We start from the raw sequence: 21,325 nt of genomic DNA on the forward strand, positions 1-21,325 counted from the left end.
CCCTCTGCACCAATTCCCACACAGAGCTGGGACCTTGGGGATGGTTTTGTCTTGGGTTCTCACAATACACTCCCCCAGCCATCTCCTTTGAATAACTTTTGTATCTCTTGGCTGCTTCCAAGCAGAGCAGGCAGGAGGTGCTGGGGGTGCTCTGCCTGGACTAAGGAGGAGCAGGGGCTGCTGGAGGAGCAGTGGCAGCTTGAGTTCATCTGCAGCAGGTCCTGGGCACTGATGGGTTTGCCCAGGGCACAGAAAGTGCTGAACTGGACTTGACCTGAGCATTATGAAAACAAAGGACCAAGTGGGACAACACAGGGACACAGAGAGTGGAACTGGAAGTGTTCAAGGCCAGGTTGGATGAGACCTTGAGCAACCTGGTCTAGTGGAAGGTGTCCCTGACCATGGGAGGGGGTTTGAACGAGATGATCTTTAAGGCCCCTTCCAACCAAACCCTTCTGTGATTCTATGACTCCAAAACCAGGTGGAGATAAGGAAAATGAGCCCATCTAGCACCACTGCCCACAGGAGGGGAAAAAGAGAGCAGAAACAGCAAATGAGGCTCTAAACCCCCTGTGTTTGTGTCTGAGATTGCAAAGACCTAGGGCCAGATTTCCCAAACACTCTCCTGGGTCAGCTGGCATTGACTGATCTCCAGTGCCAGACTTTGGCCTCATCCAGCATCTCCAGCTGGGCCAGATGCCAAGGGCACTGAGGCCTGGTGACCCTGCAAGGGTATCCCTGGCAGTGTTGTGCAGGGGTGGCACAGGAGTCCATCCATGGCTGTGAAACAAACTCCTTCCCCCTGCCCATTAAACACACTCAGCCTGTGCTTGGGGCTGAGAGAAAAATGAAAAATCTGCTATTTTTAAGGGAGACATTTGGAAATGTCTTGCCTGAGCTGGGACAGGAACTGCTGGAGCACAAAGAGGGTTCTGAAAACCTCTGCATGGGGCTCAAGCTCACCCACACCCAGAGAAGTACCACTGTGGAAGGCATAAAAGCTAACAGGTATTTCCAGGCTCTCAGACATTGACAGGGGGGAAAAGAAAACAGAAAAATAATAGATGATGCTCATTACACAACCCAGACTCATGCTTGGCAGTGTCTAGCACAGAGCTCTGAATTTCAGCTCAAAAATGTGTGGCACGCTGCAGATCCATGGATGGGGAGGAGTAACATGGAGGCAAAGTTTAAAATATGAGGGTGGGTGCAGAGGGGACCTGCTGTGCTTGAGATATCCAAGAAGAGCCCCTGAGAGCTGGTGGCTTTTCCCAATAATTTTGGCTGCCACGGCCCCCTCGCCCTCACCAGTTGCAGGAGGTGCTTACACTGCACCACTGGCAATGGGAAGGGGAGGGTGGAAAAAAATTGGCAGATGAGAGCAAGCAAGGTCCTACAAAACAGCATGTTCAGTTTTCTTTCCAATTTTAACTTGTCCTTGACCTCTCTTCGCTCCTTCCCAGCAGGGCTGGCTCGGCTCTGCACTTGTGCCGTGCTGCAACGCCCTGGCACAAGATGTTTGTGGTGGTGCTCACCCCTCAGAAGTGGCATTTCCATCCCCAGTTGCTGTGACAACACATCTCATCTCCCTGGAAATACTGCAGTTCAGCTGATGCCAAACATGAACCCGAGGTGCTGGGGGTACAAAAAGGTGCCAGTGGCCCCGTGGCCATTGTGGCCTCCAGAAATGTGGATGCACATCCAGGGTGGGGGCTGGACCTGTGCCATGGGATACAGGGACCCTTGGGATTTTTTTGGTAGGGTGATACCTGTTTTCTGAATCATGCCTTCAAAAGACAAGCATAGCCCCAGGTGATGGTACCCAGGGGTCCAGGGACTGACACAACATCAGGTGGGGAATTTGGGGTGGTTTTGCCTTCACCACTGTGTCCTGAGACAGCATTTCTGGTATGGGGGACTGGTTGAGGGTCACCTCTAGCCATGGCTGTGGTGCTTCTCTTGCTCTGACATCAGTCTGCACCAGCAAAGAGGAAGCCAAGCAATGGCCCTTTCCCAAAACCAGGGTATCCCATGTGCCAGGGCATCCCATGTCCCTCTTTGTAACCCTCTGTGGGTCACAAAGCTTTTGGCTTACCTTGTGCACCATCTTTGTCCTGCTCACACATTGGGAAGGAACACATGGGGCCACATCCCAGTGGAAAAGCACCAAGGGCAGATGTTGTCATGAGCACAGATTTGCTCCAAAACAGGACCTGCACCTGGATCAGGATTTTCTGCTTCAAACATCACCATGGGCAGAGCTCTGGGTGATGCTGAGATGGAAATGCATGGCCCCAAGCCCTGTGCCATCCCCCCAGAGCAGGCCAAGCGATTTAATTATTATTTATTTCACAATTATTTCTTGTAGAGGTTATTGCAGGGCTTATTTAAACCTCCCCTCCCAGCTGGGGGAGATAAGGTGACGACTATTCTGGATACAGTCAAAATTAGCACTGTTATTTGTATTCTCGTGCCCCAAGAGTGAATTTAAAAATTCCCAACAGTCGTATTATGCCACTCCGCTCATTTTGCCTTTGTCATCCCATGCCAGGCACAAGCTCAGCTCCATTTCTAGTTTGGCTCCTCTGAAAACCCACAAGAAATCCTGATCTGGTGAGCACAACTCCTTTTACGGCTGAAGAATGCCCTCAGGCACTCCCGTACGGCTCCATGGGCTCCCAAATTCCCCCCAAATCAGCCACAAACGGGACAAGAAAAGCAAAAAAAACCCCAAAAAGGTAAAACAACAACAACTAAATAGACACAAAACTCCCCAGTCATCCAGTAAAATTGCTTTTATTTCTGTAATTTTCTAAGTATAAAACAAATCAGCCCAATATTGTGTGAACAGAGTGGATTGTATGGATGTGACCACAAGGAGCCTTCCCACGTCTTCCCAGCACACCTGGCTATTTACAGTCAGACAAAGGACATGGTTTAGGAAGCAGTAATTTAGTGGAAAAATATCTCTCATATAATAAAATAGGAAACCTCATTTCTTTCAGTTCTGTCCCTCAGGTAACACCCTCCCACCCCCCAAGATATAACAATTTACCTTTTACTATGAAGCACAATCTCAGAAATTTCTACATTTGGCTGTTCAGGCATCTCATATTAAAAAAAAAAAAAAAAAAAAATCAGCATATTCCCAGACTGAAGTCACTGAGGGCACCTGCTGGCAGTTCAGTGGTTGCCCTCCTCTTGGTCCCAAGTGCCCATCACTCCAGGCACACACAGATTTTGGCTCACTCAAAGCCCCACTCACACCAAAAGCTGAATGGCACCACAAGAACAGGTCCAGGGAGCACAATTTACCCTGTGTCTCCTCACTGCAGCTCTGCAAATCCTAACCCCAGCTGTGCCACACAAGATCTGCAGGGGGTAAAGCCCTCTCCTTGGTCAGTACTCCCAGGCTGTCTCCCCTGACAGAAAATGCTACTGCAGAAGTGGGAGGAAAAAGAGCCCAGATGGGACTGAACCTCTGGCATCATTTATACAAAGTGATGGCCATGCCAGGTATGGTCCAAAAATCACAGATAGTCTCAGGAATTGGGAGTGGGGACTCAGGTGTGTTTGAGTTTCAGGAGTGATGCAATGCCAAGGTCACTGAACCTCATGAACATCTTCCAGCCAGGGCCCTTGCACAGCTCAAATCATTATTTGATGAGTTTTGGTGGAGTAGGACCCTGACTGGGAAGCAGTATTATCAACCTGATGTACAAAAGGACCAAAAATTAATGCTGAGTTTTCCTCTTGTTCCTCCTTCTGCCATCCACACCATGAGCAGAAAGTCCAACTCAATCCCAGATCTGATGCTCCTACAGGAACAGAGTCCCCCAGCCCCTCCACAGAGCCTGTCCCTCCTGGTGCCATCCAGCCTTGGCTGAGCAGAGCATCACCAGAAACACACACACAGAATGCTCACAGTGCCAAAACCACAAACACACAAACCTCATCCAGACCCAGGCCACACGACACAAATAAATTGCAGGATGGAGCACTTTGCTCTTTTTCCTTTTCCAACGTGGGATCCCCATGGGATCACACACCACAGGGGGAAGAGCTCATCCAGCAATGACACAATACCCCAAAACAGTACAAAAGACTTTCCACCACTGCTGATCCCCCTGGTGCTCACCCCAGGAACACAGGACCTTTCCCTCCCACCTTGGCTGAACCCCAGCATGGTGCTTGGCCCCTGAGGAAGGAGTATAAAGTGCTCATGGATAATCACAATCCCATGCTGCCATCCAGCACCTCCTCTGCCCTGCATCTTGTGGAGGATCTGTCACAGCAGCCCACCCATGCTAAAGGTCTTGCTGGAAAGACCTGAGCTTTATTTATAGACTTAGAATATGCCAGGCAGCACCATCAAAATAAAACAAAAAAGGAAATAATTTCTAACCTCTGTTGCCAAGAAAAGCAAGGATCCCAGAGGTTTTCCCCTAAACTGCTTTTTAAAAAAAGCTTTAGGGCAAAACAGCCACCCAGTGTCCATCTCCCTTGTATTGCACAGTCAGATGCCTTGGTAAGACACAAGAGCCTGTCCCAAAGTGATGGTCTTGGCTCTGGGACCTCCAAGTTTACACAAGAACATGTTCCAGCCTGTACAAGCTCCCAGCATGCTGCTGCTGGCACACATGCAATAAATAACTACTCTGTGATCTAGCCTGACTTTCACTGAAGAATAAGGGAAAAAATACATCTATGGATATTCTTCTGCTTCATTAAGATGTTTGAAGTATCAGCCTCTGTAATCAAAAGTATGGAGTGAAATCTGTACTCCAAATAATTATTGGATGTGGGGAGAAACAAGAGATGTGGTCAACCACTCAGAAGGGGAAATGGGGACGTTGTCAAAGTGGTCTCTCCTAGCAAAGGGGCCACCTGCTCCAGGCAGCTCTAGTGCAGATTACCTGGGTATTTTCTAGATAGTTCTGAAGGCTCACAATAGAAATAAAACACAATTTGGTGCTGCTGGAAAGAACAAGCTGGGACAGAGCTCTGGTTTCTTGCCCATGATGGCTCAGGCTCTGGGAACTCACAATTGTGACCCAATGGTTGCATGAACAGACTGACACTGCCTGGGCTTTTACACAAGAAACTTCTCCACACCATACACATTTGGGTTAAATTCATCATCCTCCACCAGACATTAGGTCCAGGGAAAGCAGTGTAACTCAGGTGGTGGATGGACCAAAGGTTCCTGCAGGCACAAAGGACCAGGGAGATGCCACTGGGCAGCTGAAGGCCCTGCTGGACCCTCCAAAGAGGGCTGGGATGTTCTGAATCCAGCCCAGCCTCTGAATCCAGCCCAGCTTCTCCCAAACTAGATGTTAGCCTCAGAGAAACAGAGAAGCTGCTTCCTCTGATGACACTGTGCTGGAACTGGACTAAATTCCCACTGGCTGTTTTTCTGCACAGAGTGATGGGGATGGACTTAATCATCTTGGATGTCTCCCCCAACTTCAACAATTCTTTAGTTCTGTGACCTGTACTAAAATAGGGTGAAATCCACCCTTTTGAGGAAAGGCAAATCACATGTCTATAGCATTAGTCTTACTGAAGCCTTATTTTGAAGGCTTATACAGTACCTGGGTCATGTCCTGGTCCTCTACACCAGGGTGGGTCTCATCCATGGTGAAAATCTTTGAAAAAGAATTGGTTATCCCATGGGATCAACTGATTAAATCATTTTGGCAGAACACATTTGAAAAATAAAACTTCTTCAAGACAAAGTATAATAAGATTTAAAAAAATCAGCAACAATCTTCTAACCACAGAGTATCTATAAAGATCATTTTAAAGAGCTCCATATTAAAATTCCTTGAATACATTATATATTAAATACAGTAACAACATTTCATGCAAGGTTTTCTGTACAATAAATCAGCTCAGTAGTATAACAATTCTGTACATTCCCATTGGTCTGGGGGCTCTGCTCATCTTCAATGCTGGTGATGGAGAAAAGAAAGGAGGGATGATATTTGGCACCTACCATATGGAAGTAAGAGGCTCTTGCCCAGATGATACAGAAAACCACTGGAAGCTTTAGAGAGGCAAAAAGTAGAAGAGAAAACCCAACAGAAAAGGAGCAAATGCTGTCCCAGACCCTGGCTCTAGTGATGTTGCTGGAATGTAAGAGAAAGTAAAGATATAGGCTCTGGCTAACTAAATATCATCAGGATGGATCCTAGGGGACCACGAGGAAAACAGGAGGGAAGATTTGGAGAGCTGGAGAAGAGACCACCCACTATCAGCTTCTCAGCTGATGCAGCTCAAAGGAGAAAGATAAACTTAATGGATCCCAAAATCCACTCCTGGTCTACAAATCCTCACTGAAGACTGTTTGACTCCTGCTGTGGAAAAAAAAATCCCCAGAGGGCAAGATAAAGTTGGTGCCTTACAAAAAGGGATGCCACAAGAAACACCACTCACGGAAAGCCCACGTTATGTACAAGCATACATTCATTGCCATCGTGATCCCTTGGCAGGGATGCCCTGTGCAAGTCAGTGATGTTCTCCAAAGCAGAGCTCATGAAGTCATGGATGTGCTCCTAAACACAAGCTCTACTACTGCTGGGGAAATAGTTAAAAATTCACTGAGGAAAGAAAGTGTGACCAGGAGGGAGTGGTGGACATGAGGAATGCAAGGTGGGTATCCCCTTGCTTTTCTTCACATGGCTGCACCTCCAAGGAGAAGGACTGCCTTATATATAGTGCAGATGGGATCTAACAAGATGCCAGATGGAGAACAGACAAGACTTCATCATGGCTGTGGTGCTGGATGAGCCTGAGAAGGTGCTGGGCTTTCCACAATGCAGGGATCAAACAGGACAGCGTGATAAATAGGGAGAACTTCACCTTCCACCACATGCACCTGACCTCAAGGTATAAACACACCTCCATGAGATTCACACCAGTGTTGGACACACTCTGAAGCTATGCCCAGCTGCTGCAGCCACTGGAGCAGAGCACAGCAGCAGCAACACTATGGACATCATCAAGGCTCAACAACCCCAAGGCACAGCCCTCTCTCCTCTCTGCCCTCACTCACTGCCAAGCCCTTCCCAGCCCCTGAAGCTGCCTTGTGCATCCCATCCCACTAGGGGATGTGGCCTCAAATCCAGACTTCATGCCTTAATCTCTCATGAAGGTCATCTTGCCCGTGCTCACTCATTCAGGGTGAAAATTGCAAAGAGAGTCTCAAAATTTAGCAAAAACAAATCCCAAGGAACCACATTACAATGACTCAGATCCACACAGCTCCATCCCCAAACTCTAGGCCAGCTGTCCAGTAACTGCACTCATATGTACAGGAAAAAGAAAGCTACAGAACAAAACGAAAATCAGGATTTTTTCTTTTTGACGATTCACCCGCATTTGTCTGAGAGTCGGACACATGCATGTCCTGCTGGCTTTAGCGATGGTCACGCATGCAAGACTTCAGTCCCAGGTACAAGTTAGGGATCCTCTAGTTCAGAGTCGCCCTCGTGTCGTTCATTTCTTGTCCTCTTCCCCTGAAAGGAAGGGCAAAAGAGAGAAATAAAAGTGTTGGTGAGGGTTCAAAAGCAAACCAGCTCCGTGTTTTTGTTACTGAGAGTGGTTCCTCCACTGGGTTGATCCCAGAAGGAACCTGGGATCAAAGGATCCTGTCTGCACAGAGCTGGCCTGACTGCAGCTGAGGCAGCTCAAGGCTGCATGAGGAGGAGGAAGATGCTGGTCCCTGGGTAAGGAAGGTCTCTGCAAGAGTTAGGAAAAGGGATGAGTTCACAGAATTCACAGAATGACCAGATTGGAAGAGACCTTCAAGATCATCAAGTCCAACCCAGCCCCAACACCTCAACTAAACCCTGGCACCCAGTGCCACATCCAGGCTTTGTTAAACACACCCAGGGATGGGGACTCCTCCACCTCCCTGGGCAGGCCATTGCAGAACTTCATCACTCTCAGTGAAAAACTTTTTCCTAACATCCAACTTGAGGTGAAGCCATGTGGAAGGTGAGGAGGCAGGATCCCTCCTTACTGCTCCCAGTGAGGCATTATGCAGGGAAAAGCAGTGGCTCAGAGAAGAGGAAGCTCACTGCATCCTCCCACCACCCCAGAGCCCCAGCCCTGCTGCAGCCAGAGACATGGACACTGTTCCATGGGCTCACACCACTTACACACACTACCCATGTACCTACACCCATAAATACCTTCAAAACAACGGGCAAGGACCAACCTACTCATCACAGCCACTGTCCCAGGGCTGGCCTCTTACCTTCTCCCTCCCTCCACATGCTTAGGGTTGGACAGGGAAGGTAACAGGCAACACGTGGCCTGTAGGAAAGTGATGGTACCAGCTCAAACTCCATATGAGCAGCCTCAAAATCCCTGCCAGAACTTGCCTTACAGCAACTAGATCCTCAGTTTTCAAACAGTTGACAGGAGTGTCCCTGGTCCCTGAGGCAGCAGCTCGCCCTCCAGCCTGGGGTAGCTTGGTTTACTCAGAACACATCTTTTTCCTTAAAACAAAACCCACCCAGAAGCAGCACTTGCTAAGGAGAGTTAGAAAAATCCCTTATCACAAATCTTTTGACTGTATTTCTCTCTCTTTCATCACTGCACACATCACAAAATACATCTCACTGGGGACTGCTGTTCCTGTGCTCTTGATAAATAAGGGTCCTGCCCGGGTTACCCGCGGGGCTCCGCGCCTGCTGCCAGCCCTGGTGCCGACAGCTTTCAGGGGAATTAATAAATAACAGGCAAGACAGAGGGAAAAGGCTTTTTTGCAACTTCTGCCAAAATTTTTTTCCAGTGCTGGCTGCAGAGCCCAGCCCTTGTGTGCTGGGATTAAATGGTTTGCTGTGATGGCAGCATCCCTCTGGATGACACTGCAGGCTTTGGTGGAAGGCAGGGATGCTGGCAACTGCACTGTACTAAATATCACTGCAATATTCAAAATAATTTCCTCCCCACTGCAGCAGCCTCTCTTCCTTCTCCTCCAGTAGCTGAACAGTCCCCACTGGGTGACACACCAGTGGTAATTTGCCAAGCATGGCACTTTCCCTAAACACATCACCCCATGGCTGTGCAAACAGGGAGGAAGGTGCCATGGCATGTGGCAGGCAGGGACAGGAAGGGGACATGGCTGCAGAGTTTAACCACAGTGGATGCTCTTCACAAAGTTCTCAGGTCTCTAAAGTGACACAATCCTGACATGGAGCGAGTCAAGTGTTTCTACCAGCCAAGGGTCCAGCTCCCACCTATGCAGGTCCCTGCATGCCAGTGTCCATCTGTCCTTCCCTCACACAGGTGACAGGAGCAGGGGGGATGCAGGATGTGGTTGCAGGAATGATGGGATGGTGACAGTCCCTCTGGATGCTGCCTCACACCAGGGGTGTCACAGCCCTCCTGCACTTGCAAACCAGCAACTGGACAACGTGAGCTCAGCTGAGGCTTTTGGGGAGGTTTTTTCCTTACTGCTTTTGACTTTCCTCAACAGGTTCCTGTAAAAGATGCTGCTGGAGGGATGCAGGCTCCCACTGCCAGCCCAGATCACCTCCTTCACCAAGGGAAATGCTGCAGCCCTTGTAGCTCTGAAAACTGCACATCTCCCCATCACAGCAGGGCACCCTGAGCTTCAGCTGAGACCCTGGAACCCAGGAGAAAACCAAAAGGGAAATTGTCCTCCCATCCCTTTGCATTACCAGGGCAGCAACACTGGCAGCTTCCCTCTGCTCTTCCATGTCTAAAGCATGACACACAGACACATATGAAAAACAGGAGAGAGAGGGAAATAAATACAAAAAGCGAGGCAGAAGAACTGCAAAATCCTGTGTGGATATTCCAGCACTGGAAGGTGCAGCACTGCTCTCCTGCAGAGCATCCCACAGCTCAAGGGAATACTTGGCCCACAGGGACACATTCCTCTGCCAGCACCCAGCCAAGGTAGCTCCAGGCACAGATTTCCCTACAAGGGCAGGCGCTCGCTCCCCGCTCTGCGTGCCAGGGAGAGGGATGCCTGCCTCCTCTGCAGGAACATGGGCAGCTGCAGCAGCTCCTGTGCTCCTGGGGGACTTTCAGGAGGTTCCTCGTACCCAGGTGCAGGTGTATGGGGGAAAATGAGGGTGAACAGCTCCTTTTTGCTGTATGCTGAAGGGTTTTTTGTCTTGGGACATGGGGATTTTGGTTCCTGCAAATTTTGGGCTGTGTCAGATGCAGAGCTGCATCTGCCCCTGGCAGGGAGTGTGCTGCACTTGTCACTGCACTGCCACCTCTGCCAGCCACTCTCCTCTGGGAGGATGCTGAAGCCTAAAGCTGATGCCAGCTTTGCAGAGAAGTGCCCAAAGCTCCCTCAGTGGCGGAGATGCTCACCCCAGGGAGCAACCTCAGCTGCACATCAGCTGCAGTGGCAGGAGACTGCAGGGCACCTGGCTGCCATGGGAGAGGGAACAGGAACAGGGTGGGGCTGCCACCATCTTGCACCTCCTGCAAAATGACCCTGGGGGCTGCTGTTCTCACTGGCACAGGGACAAACAGCTGCCTAAATGCTAATCTGCCACAAAAGACACCAAGTCAATTCCTGTGCATCCAAACTCCTGATTTTCAGTGGCCCTGCTGCTGTCAGGGCAGGCATGTAGGGCAGAACACACCTGCTTTGTGAGTTTGCCCCTGCTTTTACCACAGCTCAGGTGAGAAATGGTGATGCTCAGCACCCAGACAGGGTCTGCTGCTGAATGTACTGAGAACAGCCACAGCAGCAACTCCAACACCTGTGAGGGGTTTGCTTTGGGATGGTGAACATGAGGAGCTGCAGGGACAGTGCAGGAGGGGAGCAGGGTGACCTCAGCAGTGGCTGATGCTGCACAGAGGAACATGAGCACCGGGGTTATCTCAGTGCCCTCCCTATATTTGGTACTTCTTGAGAACCACTTAGAAAAGAGACAAAGAGACTTCTGCAAGGCCTTGGCACAGATGCCTGGAAACCTTCCTCCTGCATGCCACAGGATTCTGAGAGAACAAACACTTGAATGCATAGAGCATGGAAAATATCAAAGATACTACAGCAAGGGATCCATGAGGGTGGTGAGCCCTTGTGAGCTGTCAGTGTGTGACAGACCCCTGAACACATCTCCATGCTCCTGCCCTGAACATCTGCAGCTCATACAAAGCCAACCTCAGCCGTGCACGTGCTCTCACATTCACATCACCTCCCAAAACTGAGACAGCAGAAACCTCAGAGGGGCCAGAGAGCAATGAAGGCAGCCAGATATGCAAAGGATGTGAGCAGAGTGATGGGGAGAGGAACGTGAAGCACTGAGACCACAGTGAGAACTGAAGAGTCTCAGCTTTCTGCCACTGCAAGGACAAGGAAAATCCAGCATAATAGAAACACAACTTATCTAAATCTCATCAAAGGAGAAACTTTTCCATGCAATTCCTGAGTCAGCAGAACTCACAGCTATACATTTGCATTCCTCAGCTGAACACCCTTGGCCATCCCTTGGAAGGTCCCATGCTGGAGATCATTCCCAAGCACTGCCTTGCAGAGACCAAGTGCAAGCCTGGCTCCTGGCCAAACCTGCCATCAAACAGCTACTTCACAGGCTTGCTAGGCCTTCCTTTGGAGCAAAACACAGAGACCACTGTGGGAAAGGAGATCCTGTCTGGGTAGAGTCTCTTGGCTCTGTTATTGTATCTGTGTTCTATATCTAAGCCATGTTCACCCAGACACATTCCAAGCAGGTCCCCACAAGACTGCAGGAAGCACAGGGATGCAGCATTCAGGGATGAGACAGGTAAGGAAGCCAACCCTTGCTCTGGAGTCTTGCAGGTATTCAGCTGATGCTCCCCGTTCCACTTGGGTCTTACTGTCCTGAGAATGCCTGGTAAAATAAAAAAATCACAAGACCACACATAAAAGTAGATTTTGGAGGTTTTTTCCTTTGCTTTTCAAAGGCCAGAGGAATCAGGAAGATGAAGAGTTTCAATTGCTTCTTTCAAGTGTGATGACTGAAGCGTGGTGATTTTGCCACCCGGCCGTGATAGAAGAGCTGCCTGGGAAACCCTGGATCCATGAGACAGAGCAACCCATGAGCATCAGCAGCATCATGACTGTGGGGATGAGGGAAGCTCAGAGCACCTGAAACATTGGGAGTGTGCCATGGGAGGAGAAAACTGAGCTGCTGTGCTGGCACTTGAGAGGACTGGGTGCCCAACAGAAACCTCGCAGTGCTTGGAGCTGTGCAGGCAGAGCCAAAGAAAAGCCCTTCCTCCAACAGTGCTGAGATTTTATAGAGAAATACAAAGTGTGTGAGAGAGACAGACTCAGCCTCAGACCACAGATTGTGAAGTGAAGGCCAAGGGCATGCATGGGATGCAACATGAACCAGCTCTCCTACACCCCAGCCCAGTGCCATGCTGTAGAATTGTTGCTACAGGCTCATAATCGTGGGATAAAACAGACCTGGGTGTCTGATGAGAGATGAAACAATTCAATGAAAACAGGCTAGAAACAATTTCTGTCTGGTTTGTAAACCAGGAACCCTGCATTTCTGTTTGTCTGAGCAATTGCTGAGTTTCTGCATCAGCTCAACAGAGGAAGAAAGACTGACATGAGCACCACCTGCACACCAGGACTCACTGACAGGAGGGAGATCTGTTTGTGACCATTTCCTGCTGCAATACTTTCCCATCCCATATTTCCAGGTACTTGCAAAGCCCTGCTCCATGAGAAACCAAACACAGCTGTTACAATGCCCCAAAGCCCTCCTTGGCAGGGCTGGCCAGACCTGCCTTCAGCCTGGAAAGGCAAGAGTGGCTCTGCACAGATTTTCTGGGTTGTTATTACAGTGAGAAATGAAAAAGAGGAGTTTGCTATGACACAGGTTGCCTAAGGGGTGAAAAGATGGTTTGAGCAAGGTGATGGTATGGAAGGAAATGCAGTCCTCACACTCAGATTGTGCTCTTCTCCCTGCTATCACTGTCAGGACAAACTCACCCCAAAAAATGAATAAATAAATCCTGTTTTGTGGAGAGGGGCCACCCCTGTGGCAGGCCCAGCACTGCTCAGCAGCCCTGGGCAGCCACCCCTGGGAAAACCTGTGGACTTAACTCAGTGCTGAGATATCCCCCACAGCAACACCTTTTGCAAGAAATGAAAGAAAAGATGATATCATCTCTTTGGAGGGCTGCCCAAAGACATGCTGTGATTTACAGCACAGAGCCCAGGAGCACACAGGAACTGCTGCTCCAGTGTCACAGGAGCTGCTTCTCCTCTGGTTGTGCCAAGAGCTGCATCCTGAGAGGGGCTAGCAGCCAGTTTAAAACCAGTTTGTAAGATGTTCAGCTCTCAGTTGATATCAGCATAAAGGATGCCAACACAAAATAAGGATGGACAAAGAGGGGTGGAAATCTGAGAGGAAAAAAGAAAGGGTTCTTGTTGTCTTAGATACCACAAGTTCTAACATCATTACAGTACAGGATTTCACATCATCAGAGCTTCTTACCTACTCGATATTTCTCACAGGCAGCTCCTCTATACACTACATATTCCCAGTCCTTACAGCAATCCTCTAACTCCTCACACTCCAAATTCCCACCAATCCACTCTTTATACCACTTGTTCTTATTGGCTACAGGTGTGGCCTGTTAAGATCAGGCCTGCTTCTGATCTTTAGTAATTGGTCCAGCTGCAACTCATTGGGGGATAAGATCACCTTCATTTACCCACACTGTATCCCCCTACAGGTTCCTGTTACAAATCAGTGTTTGATTTGTTTTGCTTCATAAGCAAAGGGATCCAGTTCCTGGAGATACAAGAGGAGCTGAGTTAATAACCTGTGGCAGGTTTATCTATTGCTCCAGCTCCAAAGGGAGCATTTCAAGCAGATGTGATTACCAACTGCTCTGCCAGGCGTGGCACCAGGAAGGAAGGGAGCAGGAGAAGCCCCTTTGCACAGCAAAGGTGGGTGAACATGCAGGTGCAGACATCACACAAGCACAGGAGGTGAGTTAGGGGTCCACAAAATCACCAAGAACCCCAAGCAAAGTGCCACAGAGCCACCCTAACCCAGGGGGGTGCAGACCATGCTCACCATCCAGGTGGTTGCGGGAAAGGTACTTGAGTCCTTCATCCAGCAGGATCACAGGCAGGGAGATCTTCATCACAACCACCCACTGTGGCCAGCTCAGGGGGGTCACCTGGAAGATGAGCTGCAGGGTGGAAAGGTTGGATATGTCACTAGGGAAGCAGGTGGGATATTTTGTTGTTTTAAGGATCACATTGTTGCGTGGCAAAGGTTGAGAGAGGGTCATCACAGGTATAAAGAAGGATCATCCAGACAGCCCAAAGAGGGAGGATTTCTTCAAGATCTGTCATGATCCAAGGTGGGTCTTGGCCAAGATTAGTGAAAAATTATAATCTTCACCTCTCCTGCAGATGGGGAAAGTGAGGCACAAGGTAGGACTGTGTGTTTATGTGGTCACAAGTGCTCAGCAGGTGACAAGGGACAATGCAACCTCCTGGGTACAGAAACACACTTCATCTTAAGCACCTTGGGGCACCAACCAAGGCATCCCCAACATTGCAAAAGAGACAACTCCTAAAGGGCTGAACCACCTTCTGGAGATATCTAGAGCCTTTGCATTGCCCACAGGGAGAGCATGAGCTCATGGCTCATGGGGCAGAATGACTCCTGTTTTCCATGCTGGGTTCCATGGGACCTGAGGGCACATTCTGGGAACAGCCATCCCAGAAGTTTCCCAACCCAAAGATTGCTCCAGGGATGTCCTTATCCACAGAGGGCACAGGGAGGTGACAGAGGGCACTCACAGGCATGGGCTTGACATAGAGGATGAGGAAGTGCAGAGCCATGGACATGATGATGGCCCCCAGCAGCCAGAGGTTGAGCCAGGGTGGCATCCGCAGCAGCGACTGGTTCTCAGAGACACTGTGAAAGTGAGGGGACACCGTTAGCTCCAGACACCTCCCTGCATCTGCCCATGCTGGGAATTTCATTTCCCTCCAACATGCAAGGCCATATGCTACATCCTTTCTTTTCCAGGCTTTTCACCTCCAGGCTTTGCTGCAAACTGGATGTGGATGTGGATATAACAAGCAATGCATGGATTAGGGCTGATCATTAATGACCAAATCACTAATGAATGCAGATCCAGTCCTTCCTTCACTGCTCCCAGCCACAGCACACTGCCTTGGAGGAATTCCTCTATGGAAAACCCAGTGGTCCCCTGTGAGGATGCTCTGAACGGCTCTGCTGAGCCAAAGCAAAGCCCCCAGCCCACCCACAGACACTCAAAGAGACAAAATCAGTCACGCACAGAGCAAAGAGAGCAGCCCTGTGGCCAGCACACCTGTTCAGAGCATTGCACATTTCGATTGTCACCAGCACAGACAGAGCCATCGTCGTTGGATATCGCGACTCGAAGATCTCACAGTCAATTCCTTCGAAGATGGGGTTGTCCTCAGTGCACCTCATGAAGTTCCTCTGTCAGCACAGGAAACTGCTGGTAAATACATGGCAGAGCAGCAGGAAAGGCAGGAGAGAGGAGGAAGAGTGGACTGGTTGGGGGGCACAAGGTGAACTGGGTTGTTGTTAAAGATCCCACAGGTCAGAGCAACAATAAAGTGCCTGCAGTGACCCAGCTTCTCTTGGGGCTGGGCCTTAGGGGCAGGGCTGGACAGTGGCTTTGAGGCTCTCAGGTGCAGTTAGGAAGGAGTTAGAGCACACACGTGTCTCCATCAGAAATCCATCTTGCAGTTCACTTGCCATTGGGATGTGATAGCACCTGCTTTCCCCCTGCCCTGCAGTTTTCACATTAGCTACAATAATGTAATGTGAGAACAGATCCCTTCCAATATGGGATGAGGCAAGAAGCTACTTTCAGCCTCTCTGAATCTTTCTGCATCTGAAACTTTCCCTACTATGCTGGTGGCTGGCAGAAGCAAGCCTGAAAACAGCCCGAGGGAGAGAATTTGCTTCTGGTTTAAATTACTGTCCTCTCCACTAGGAATTTGGGAATGCTACAACCAACACAGAGGAAAGACAGATGAAAGACCCCAAGACATGAATGCACACCCTGACCCATCTCTCCAGCTGCCAGCCTGCTCCCCTCCTGACTCACCAGCTGATGGAAGGAGACCTGAGGTCCCTCGGCGTCGTACAGGAACCACCAGGTCGCTGCGCCCACTGTGGCCAGGCCCACGTACACTGTGGTCAAGAGAGACACCCTTACCCCAGCACCAGAGAGGGACCTCTGTTGCATTGTGATTTCAGGATTTACCTCAGAACCTCGGGTCCTTCCCCTGAAGATTCCCTTCCAGGTGTGTCAATCACCTCTCCTTTCCACACCCTGACCCTCCCAGCACTGTCAGTCCTGGAATTCCAGGAGGGCATTGAGTGATTGGCAGATTCAAAGGATGCCCTCTACCCCTGGGGGGCATTGGGCCATCCAGGTGTCCTTTGTCCTTTAATTCCTCCCTCTGTGTACCTGGCTGGTGGGATTCCTACTCCTTCCCTCCCCCTCTCCTCGGGGTTAAAAGGAACAGCAACCACACGGTTTGGGAGTTCTGTTGGAGCTGGTGCTGGGTTCAGAGGCCTGTGGGCCAGAATAAAGCTCTGGATCCAAACCCTCCATCAGAACCCACTCCTTTCCTTCACCATCACCTTAAAGCTTCTCCCCCAGAGGTAACCCGAGGAGCAGACCCTGTTATGGGGGGAAGCTCCATCCCACAGCCACCAGAGCTCCTGTGTGCCTGGACTTGTTCCCACGTGCCCAGCTGCAGCACCCAGCCAGCCAAAAGTGTCTGTGGGGTGAAACACCACAGTGCTGCTGTTTGGCTCAGCACCAGGGGCCAGACAAGCTCAGGCACATCCTGTCCAGCTGTGTTGGCCATATTCCGACAGACCCCAGCCCAGGACACCCAGGCACACCCTGACACACCCACCCACCTCCAACAGCCAGGTAGCGGAAGAAGAGCCAGCCGCTGATGAGGGGCTCCTTGGGGTTGCGGGGCTGCTTGTCCATGATGTCCAGGTCGGGGGGGTTGAAGCCCAGCGCGGTGGCCGGCAGCCCGTCGGTCACCAGGTTCACCCACAGCAGCTGCACGGGGATGAGGGCCTCGGGCAAGCCCAGGATGGCTGTCAGGAAGATACTACAGGGAAAAAAAAGAGATGTGAAATTAGACAAGCTCTGGGCAGCTGTGGTTCTGTGTCATGCAAGAGGGAGAGAGCATCTGGATCCAAAGCCTCAAACTGAATATCCACTCCAAGTCCTGCAGATGAACTCGCAGCCCCTGATAAGGAATCTGAAGCCCAGCACTGAATTTTGCAGTAAAACTTGTTTCTGCTGCTATAAAAATTTGCTTTGCAGTTGTAACCCTACTATTGATGTCCCCAGGCTACAAAGGTTCCCATTCCCAGCACAAACACCCATACTGAAATGCGAGGGCAAAGGATGATCCCAAGGTTGTGCTGATGTTGCTGAGGACAGAGAGGGATGGGCAGGGGCAGGGATAGCTGTGACTGGGTGACAGCAGCCTGTGCACAAATATCTGCACCCAGATCAGGCACTGCATGAGCTCAAATAGGCAGTACTTTGACAGAACAGGTCCTGCAAGATGGCAGGATTGTAAAACTACAAAAAAAAATTAAAAATCTCTGCCCTTGGGGAGTGAGACACGGTGCCTGGGATTACCAGTTTGGGCACTACATGCTGCTGCCTGCAGGTCACCTGTGCCAGGGGACGTGTCCCCCCACTGCAGCATGGTGCTCGCTGTGGGAGGCTCTCACCAAACGACCTCCCCGACGTTGGAGGAGATGAGATAGCGGATGAACTGCTTCATGTTGCTGTAGATGGCTCTGCCCTCCTCCACGGCCGACACGATGGTGGAGAAGTTGTCATCAGAGAGCACCATCTCAGCAGCAGACTTGGCAACGGCCGTGCCCGAGCCCATGGCGATGCCAATCTCCGCCTTCTTCAGCGCCGGAGCGTCATTGACGCCATCACCTGTCTGCACACAGCCGCGGGTAAGCGTGCAAGGGAGTGTGCTGTGGTGTGATGTCATGGTTTGCCTCAGACACCCCAGGTTTCTCCCTGAAGATTCCTTCCCTAGGTGTGTTAATCACCTCTCCTTTCCACACCCTGACCCCTGCTGAGTACTGTCTGTCAGTCCTGGAATTCCAGGAGGGCATTGAGTGATTGGCAGATTCAAAGGATGTCCTCCAGGTGTCCTTTGTCCCCTGAGACCTCCTTCTGTGTACCTGGTTGGTGGGATTCCTACCCCTTACCTCCCCCTCTCCTCAGGGTTAAAAGGAACAGCAACCACACGGTTTGGGAGTTCTGTTGGAGCTGGTGCTGGGTTCAGAGGCCTGTGGGCCAGAATAAAGCTCTGGATCCAAACCCTCCATCAGAACCCACTCCTTTCCTTCACCATCACCTTAAAGCTTCTCCCCCAGAGGTAACCTGAGGAGCAGACCCTGTTATGGGGGGAAGCTCCATCCACAGCCACCAGAGCTCCTGCATGCCTGGACTTGTTCCCACATGCCCAGCTGCAGCACCCAGCCAGCCAGAAGTGTCTCTGGGGTGAAACACCACAGTGCTGCTGTTTGGTTCAGCACCGAGGGCCAGACAAGCTCAGGCACATCCTGTCCATCTATATTGGTATTTACTCCTATAGGACTGAGCAGGGTGGGGAGGAGGGGACAGGGGCTGGCAGGGTGTCCCTGAGGGCTCACCATGGCCGTGATCTCGTTGAAGGACTGCAGGTACTCCACGATGCGGGACTTGTGCGCCGGCTCCACGCGGGCGAAGCAGCGCGCCTCGCGGCACGCCCGGCGCTGCGCCTCGGGGGGCAGCTCATCGAACTCCCGGCCCGTGTAGGCCCTGCCAGACACGTCCTCGCCCTCGGAGAAGATGCCAATCCTGCGGCAGATGGCCACTGCCGTGCCCTTGTTGTCACCGGTGATCATGATGACGCGGATGCCGGCCTTGCGGCACATCTCGATGGACGAGGTGACCTCTTTGCGGGGAGGGTCCAGCATCCCCACGCAGCCCACAAAGGTCAGGTTGTTCTGGGAGGGAGGAACACACCCCAGACCTACATTAACCCCTTGGGATGCATCCAGTTCCCACCCTGGGCTTTACAGGGATTTCCCCTGGCAAGAAATTTCCAAGAGGTTTCCTACCAACTGCTCCATGCACCTACCACTGCACTCTACAGCCCCAATCCAATGGATGCTCCCATCCCTCTGCTCCTCCTCACATGTTTTCTCTTTGCTCCCCTCCTCCCCATCCCTCCCAATGGTCTCCAAGGCCCTTTCAGCAGTCACTCCAGAGGAAAACACGCTCAATGAGATGAGGCTTGTGATCCTTCAGATCAGCCCCTGAGGCTTGCAGAGGAGATGAGCCATTCCACTGCCCACAGAGAAACCAGAGGGAAAACACTGCTGGGACAGCTGTGGAAACTCTGGGAGCAAGGAAGACAGAGACCAATGCCCAGGCTGGGGTGCCGTACCTCGTAGTGGACGAAGGCGGCTGAGTCGTGCAGCTGCATGCTCTCCCTGCGCACGGGCGCGTCCTGGGTGGCCAGGGCCAGGCAGCGCAGGGTGTCCATGCCCATGCCCCAGTCCCGGATCCTGCCCAGGATCTTGTCCCTCACCGGGGCCGTCAGCGGGACCTTGGCGGTGCCCACGCGCACGTGGGTGCAGCGCTCGATGACGCTCTCCGGGGCGCCCTGCGGAGGAGGAGAGAGGGGCTCAGGGGCTGGGGTGAAGCTGGAGGGTCACAGGAAGTGCCAGAGGGAGGGAAGGCGCCAAGTTTGGGCAAAAACAGAGGAAATCTCAGAATTCCAGCACACATCCCGGCCCTGTGGCTCAGGGCACTAGATGGCAGCCTCTGACTGAACACACCGGGATCACACCCAGGTCAGCAAGAGCAGGATCTGCTGGAGAGCCAGCTGACTGCTGCACAACCTGCATATCCTCCCGAAATACTCCCACCCCCCAGACCCCTGCTCCGACTGCAGGGGATGAGGGCTGTAAATCTGTGCGGGAAAAAATGTGGGATACTCAGCGGATGCTTGTGATGCCTTTGCAATTCAGGAAAACATGTCCTTCAGCACCCCAGCCTCTCACCCCAGCCCTCCTGACCTCACAAAGGACCCTGACATTACTCTTTAATACAAAACTTGCAATCCTTCCATTGCACCTCTTAAAAAGCTCCCCCAGGGCCACAGATCCAGAGGCTTCAGAGGGTCCCAGCCTGACCTGGAGGGCAGAGTTCACCCACCCAGATAATCTCCCAGTGGGAACAACAATATCCAAATCTTCTCAGAGTCAGCGGGGAGAAATTCCACCACATCTCTTCTCTTGGGAAGAAAATGTCCTATGAAACACTATTTTATTTCTGGTTACAGTGGAAAACTGGACATCATCCTTTGGGCATTACTGGCATCCGGAGGGTCCAAGCCTTTAATAAAGGCAAGTGCCCAAATTCTGCACCAGGGCAGCTCTCCCTTGCCCCAGCACCAGCACACTCAGCACCTTCCCCTTCCTCCAAACCATCTCACCCCCTTTTTTCCCTAATCAATATGGCAGAGACTCACCTGACCCCACCAGCCTACCTGCTGGATCCTGGCTCCCCAGGCAGCTCAGAGTTTCCTCCAGCACTGCAGGAGATGCTCTGCAGTTCCTCTGACATTCCCCAGCGTGTGAGAGGAGCTGCAGAGCATCACCACTGCCCTGTGCAGCCAGGGCCAGATGCTGCTGGGTGTGTGAGGGGCAGCTGGACCCTGCAGGTGCTTCAGCCCTACCTTGACAAACAAACAGTGGCTGCAGCCCTACCTTGACAAACATCTTGCTGCCAGCAGAGTTGTTGCCAGGCCCACTGGGAGTGCAGTACACGGACATGGACTTGCGGTCCCGGGAGAACTCCAGGGTGCACTCCTTCCTCATCAGCTGCTTGATCACCTGCAGGGACAGCACTGGGCTGAGCAGGACATGCCAGGGACACTGGTGCTCTCTGCCTTTTGGATGACAACCCTGCTGAGCCCCTGGGGTGGGAGGAGAAAGGCAGCCACAGGAGCCAGGAAGGATGGGACAAGGCTAAAGCTACAAGCTTTCCTTATCAGAAAGGAGTCAGGAGATTTATTACAACCTGCACAGATCTATCCTGGGGAAAATGCTGGATCAGAGAGCCCTCTGAGCAAGGGAAGACATTGTAAGAACTAAAGCAGAGGAAATACAGACCCAAAATAAAGTGTGTTTTCGCCCAGGAGAACAGGGAGACATTGCAGTAGGGGAATGGTCAGCACAAGATA

General features: G+C 51.3%; 1 protein-coding gene across 2 annotated transcripts in view; it reads right to left on the reverse strand.

Moving 5' to 3' along the window:
• Positions 1-2,780: 2,780 nt before the first annotated feature.
• The window catches only part of ATP2A3 (ATPase sarcoplasmic/endoplasmic reticulum Ca2+ transporting 3), a 59,006-nt gene continuing 40,461 nt past the window's right edge, over positions 2,781-21,325 (reverse strand). Inside the window, exons 12-22 of one of the 2 annotated variants that reach the window (XM_030231171.2) lie at positions 20,850-20,975; positions 19,523-19,741; positions 18,744-19,079; positions 17,799-18,019; positions 16,959-17,161; positions 16,132-16,217; positions 15,361-15,494; positions 14,822-14,939; positions 14,085-14,202; positions 11,801-11,873; positions 2,781-7,520 (exon numbers count right to left, since the gene is read on the reverse strand). In XM_030231171.2, coding sequence (XP_030087031.1) covers positions 7,475-7,520; positions 11,801-11,873; positions 14,085-14,202; positions 14,822-14,939; positions 15,361-15,494; positions 16,132-16,217; positions 16,959-17,161; positions 17,799-18,019; positions 18,744-19,079; positions 19,523-19,741; positions 20,850-20,975 — 1,680 coding nt within the window. In that variant the 3' untranslated portion in view covers positions 2,781-7,474. The remainder of the gene's footprint in view (positions 7,521-11,800; positions 11,874-14,084; positions 14,203-14,821; positions 14,940-15,360; positions 15,495-16,131; positions 16,218-16,958; positions 17,162-17,798; positions 18,020-18,743; positions 19,080-19,522; positions 19,742-20,849; positions 20,976-21,325) is intronic. The other variant, XM_030231172.2, reaches the window with a different exon arrangement.

This window comes from Serinus canaria, chromosome 19 (assembly GCF_022539315.1).
Source record: "Serinus canaria isolate serCan28SL12 chromosome 19, serCan2020, whole genome shotgun sequence".
In the NCBI taxonomy this organism is placed as follows: Eukaryota; Metazoa; Chordata; class Aves; order Passeriformes; family Fringillidae; genus Serinus; species Serinus canaria.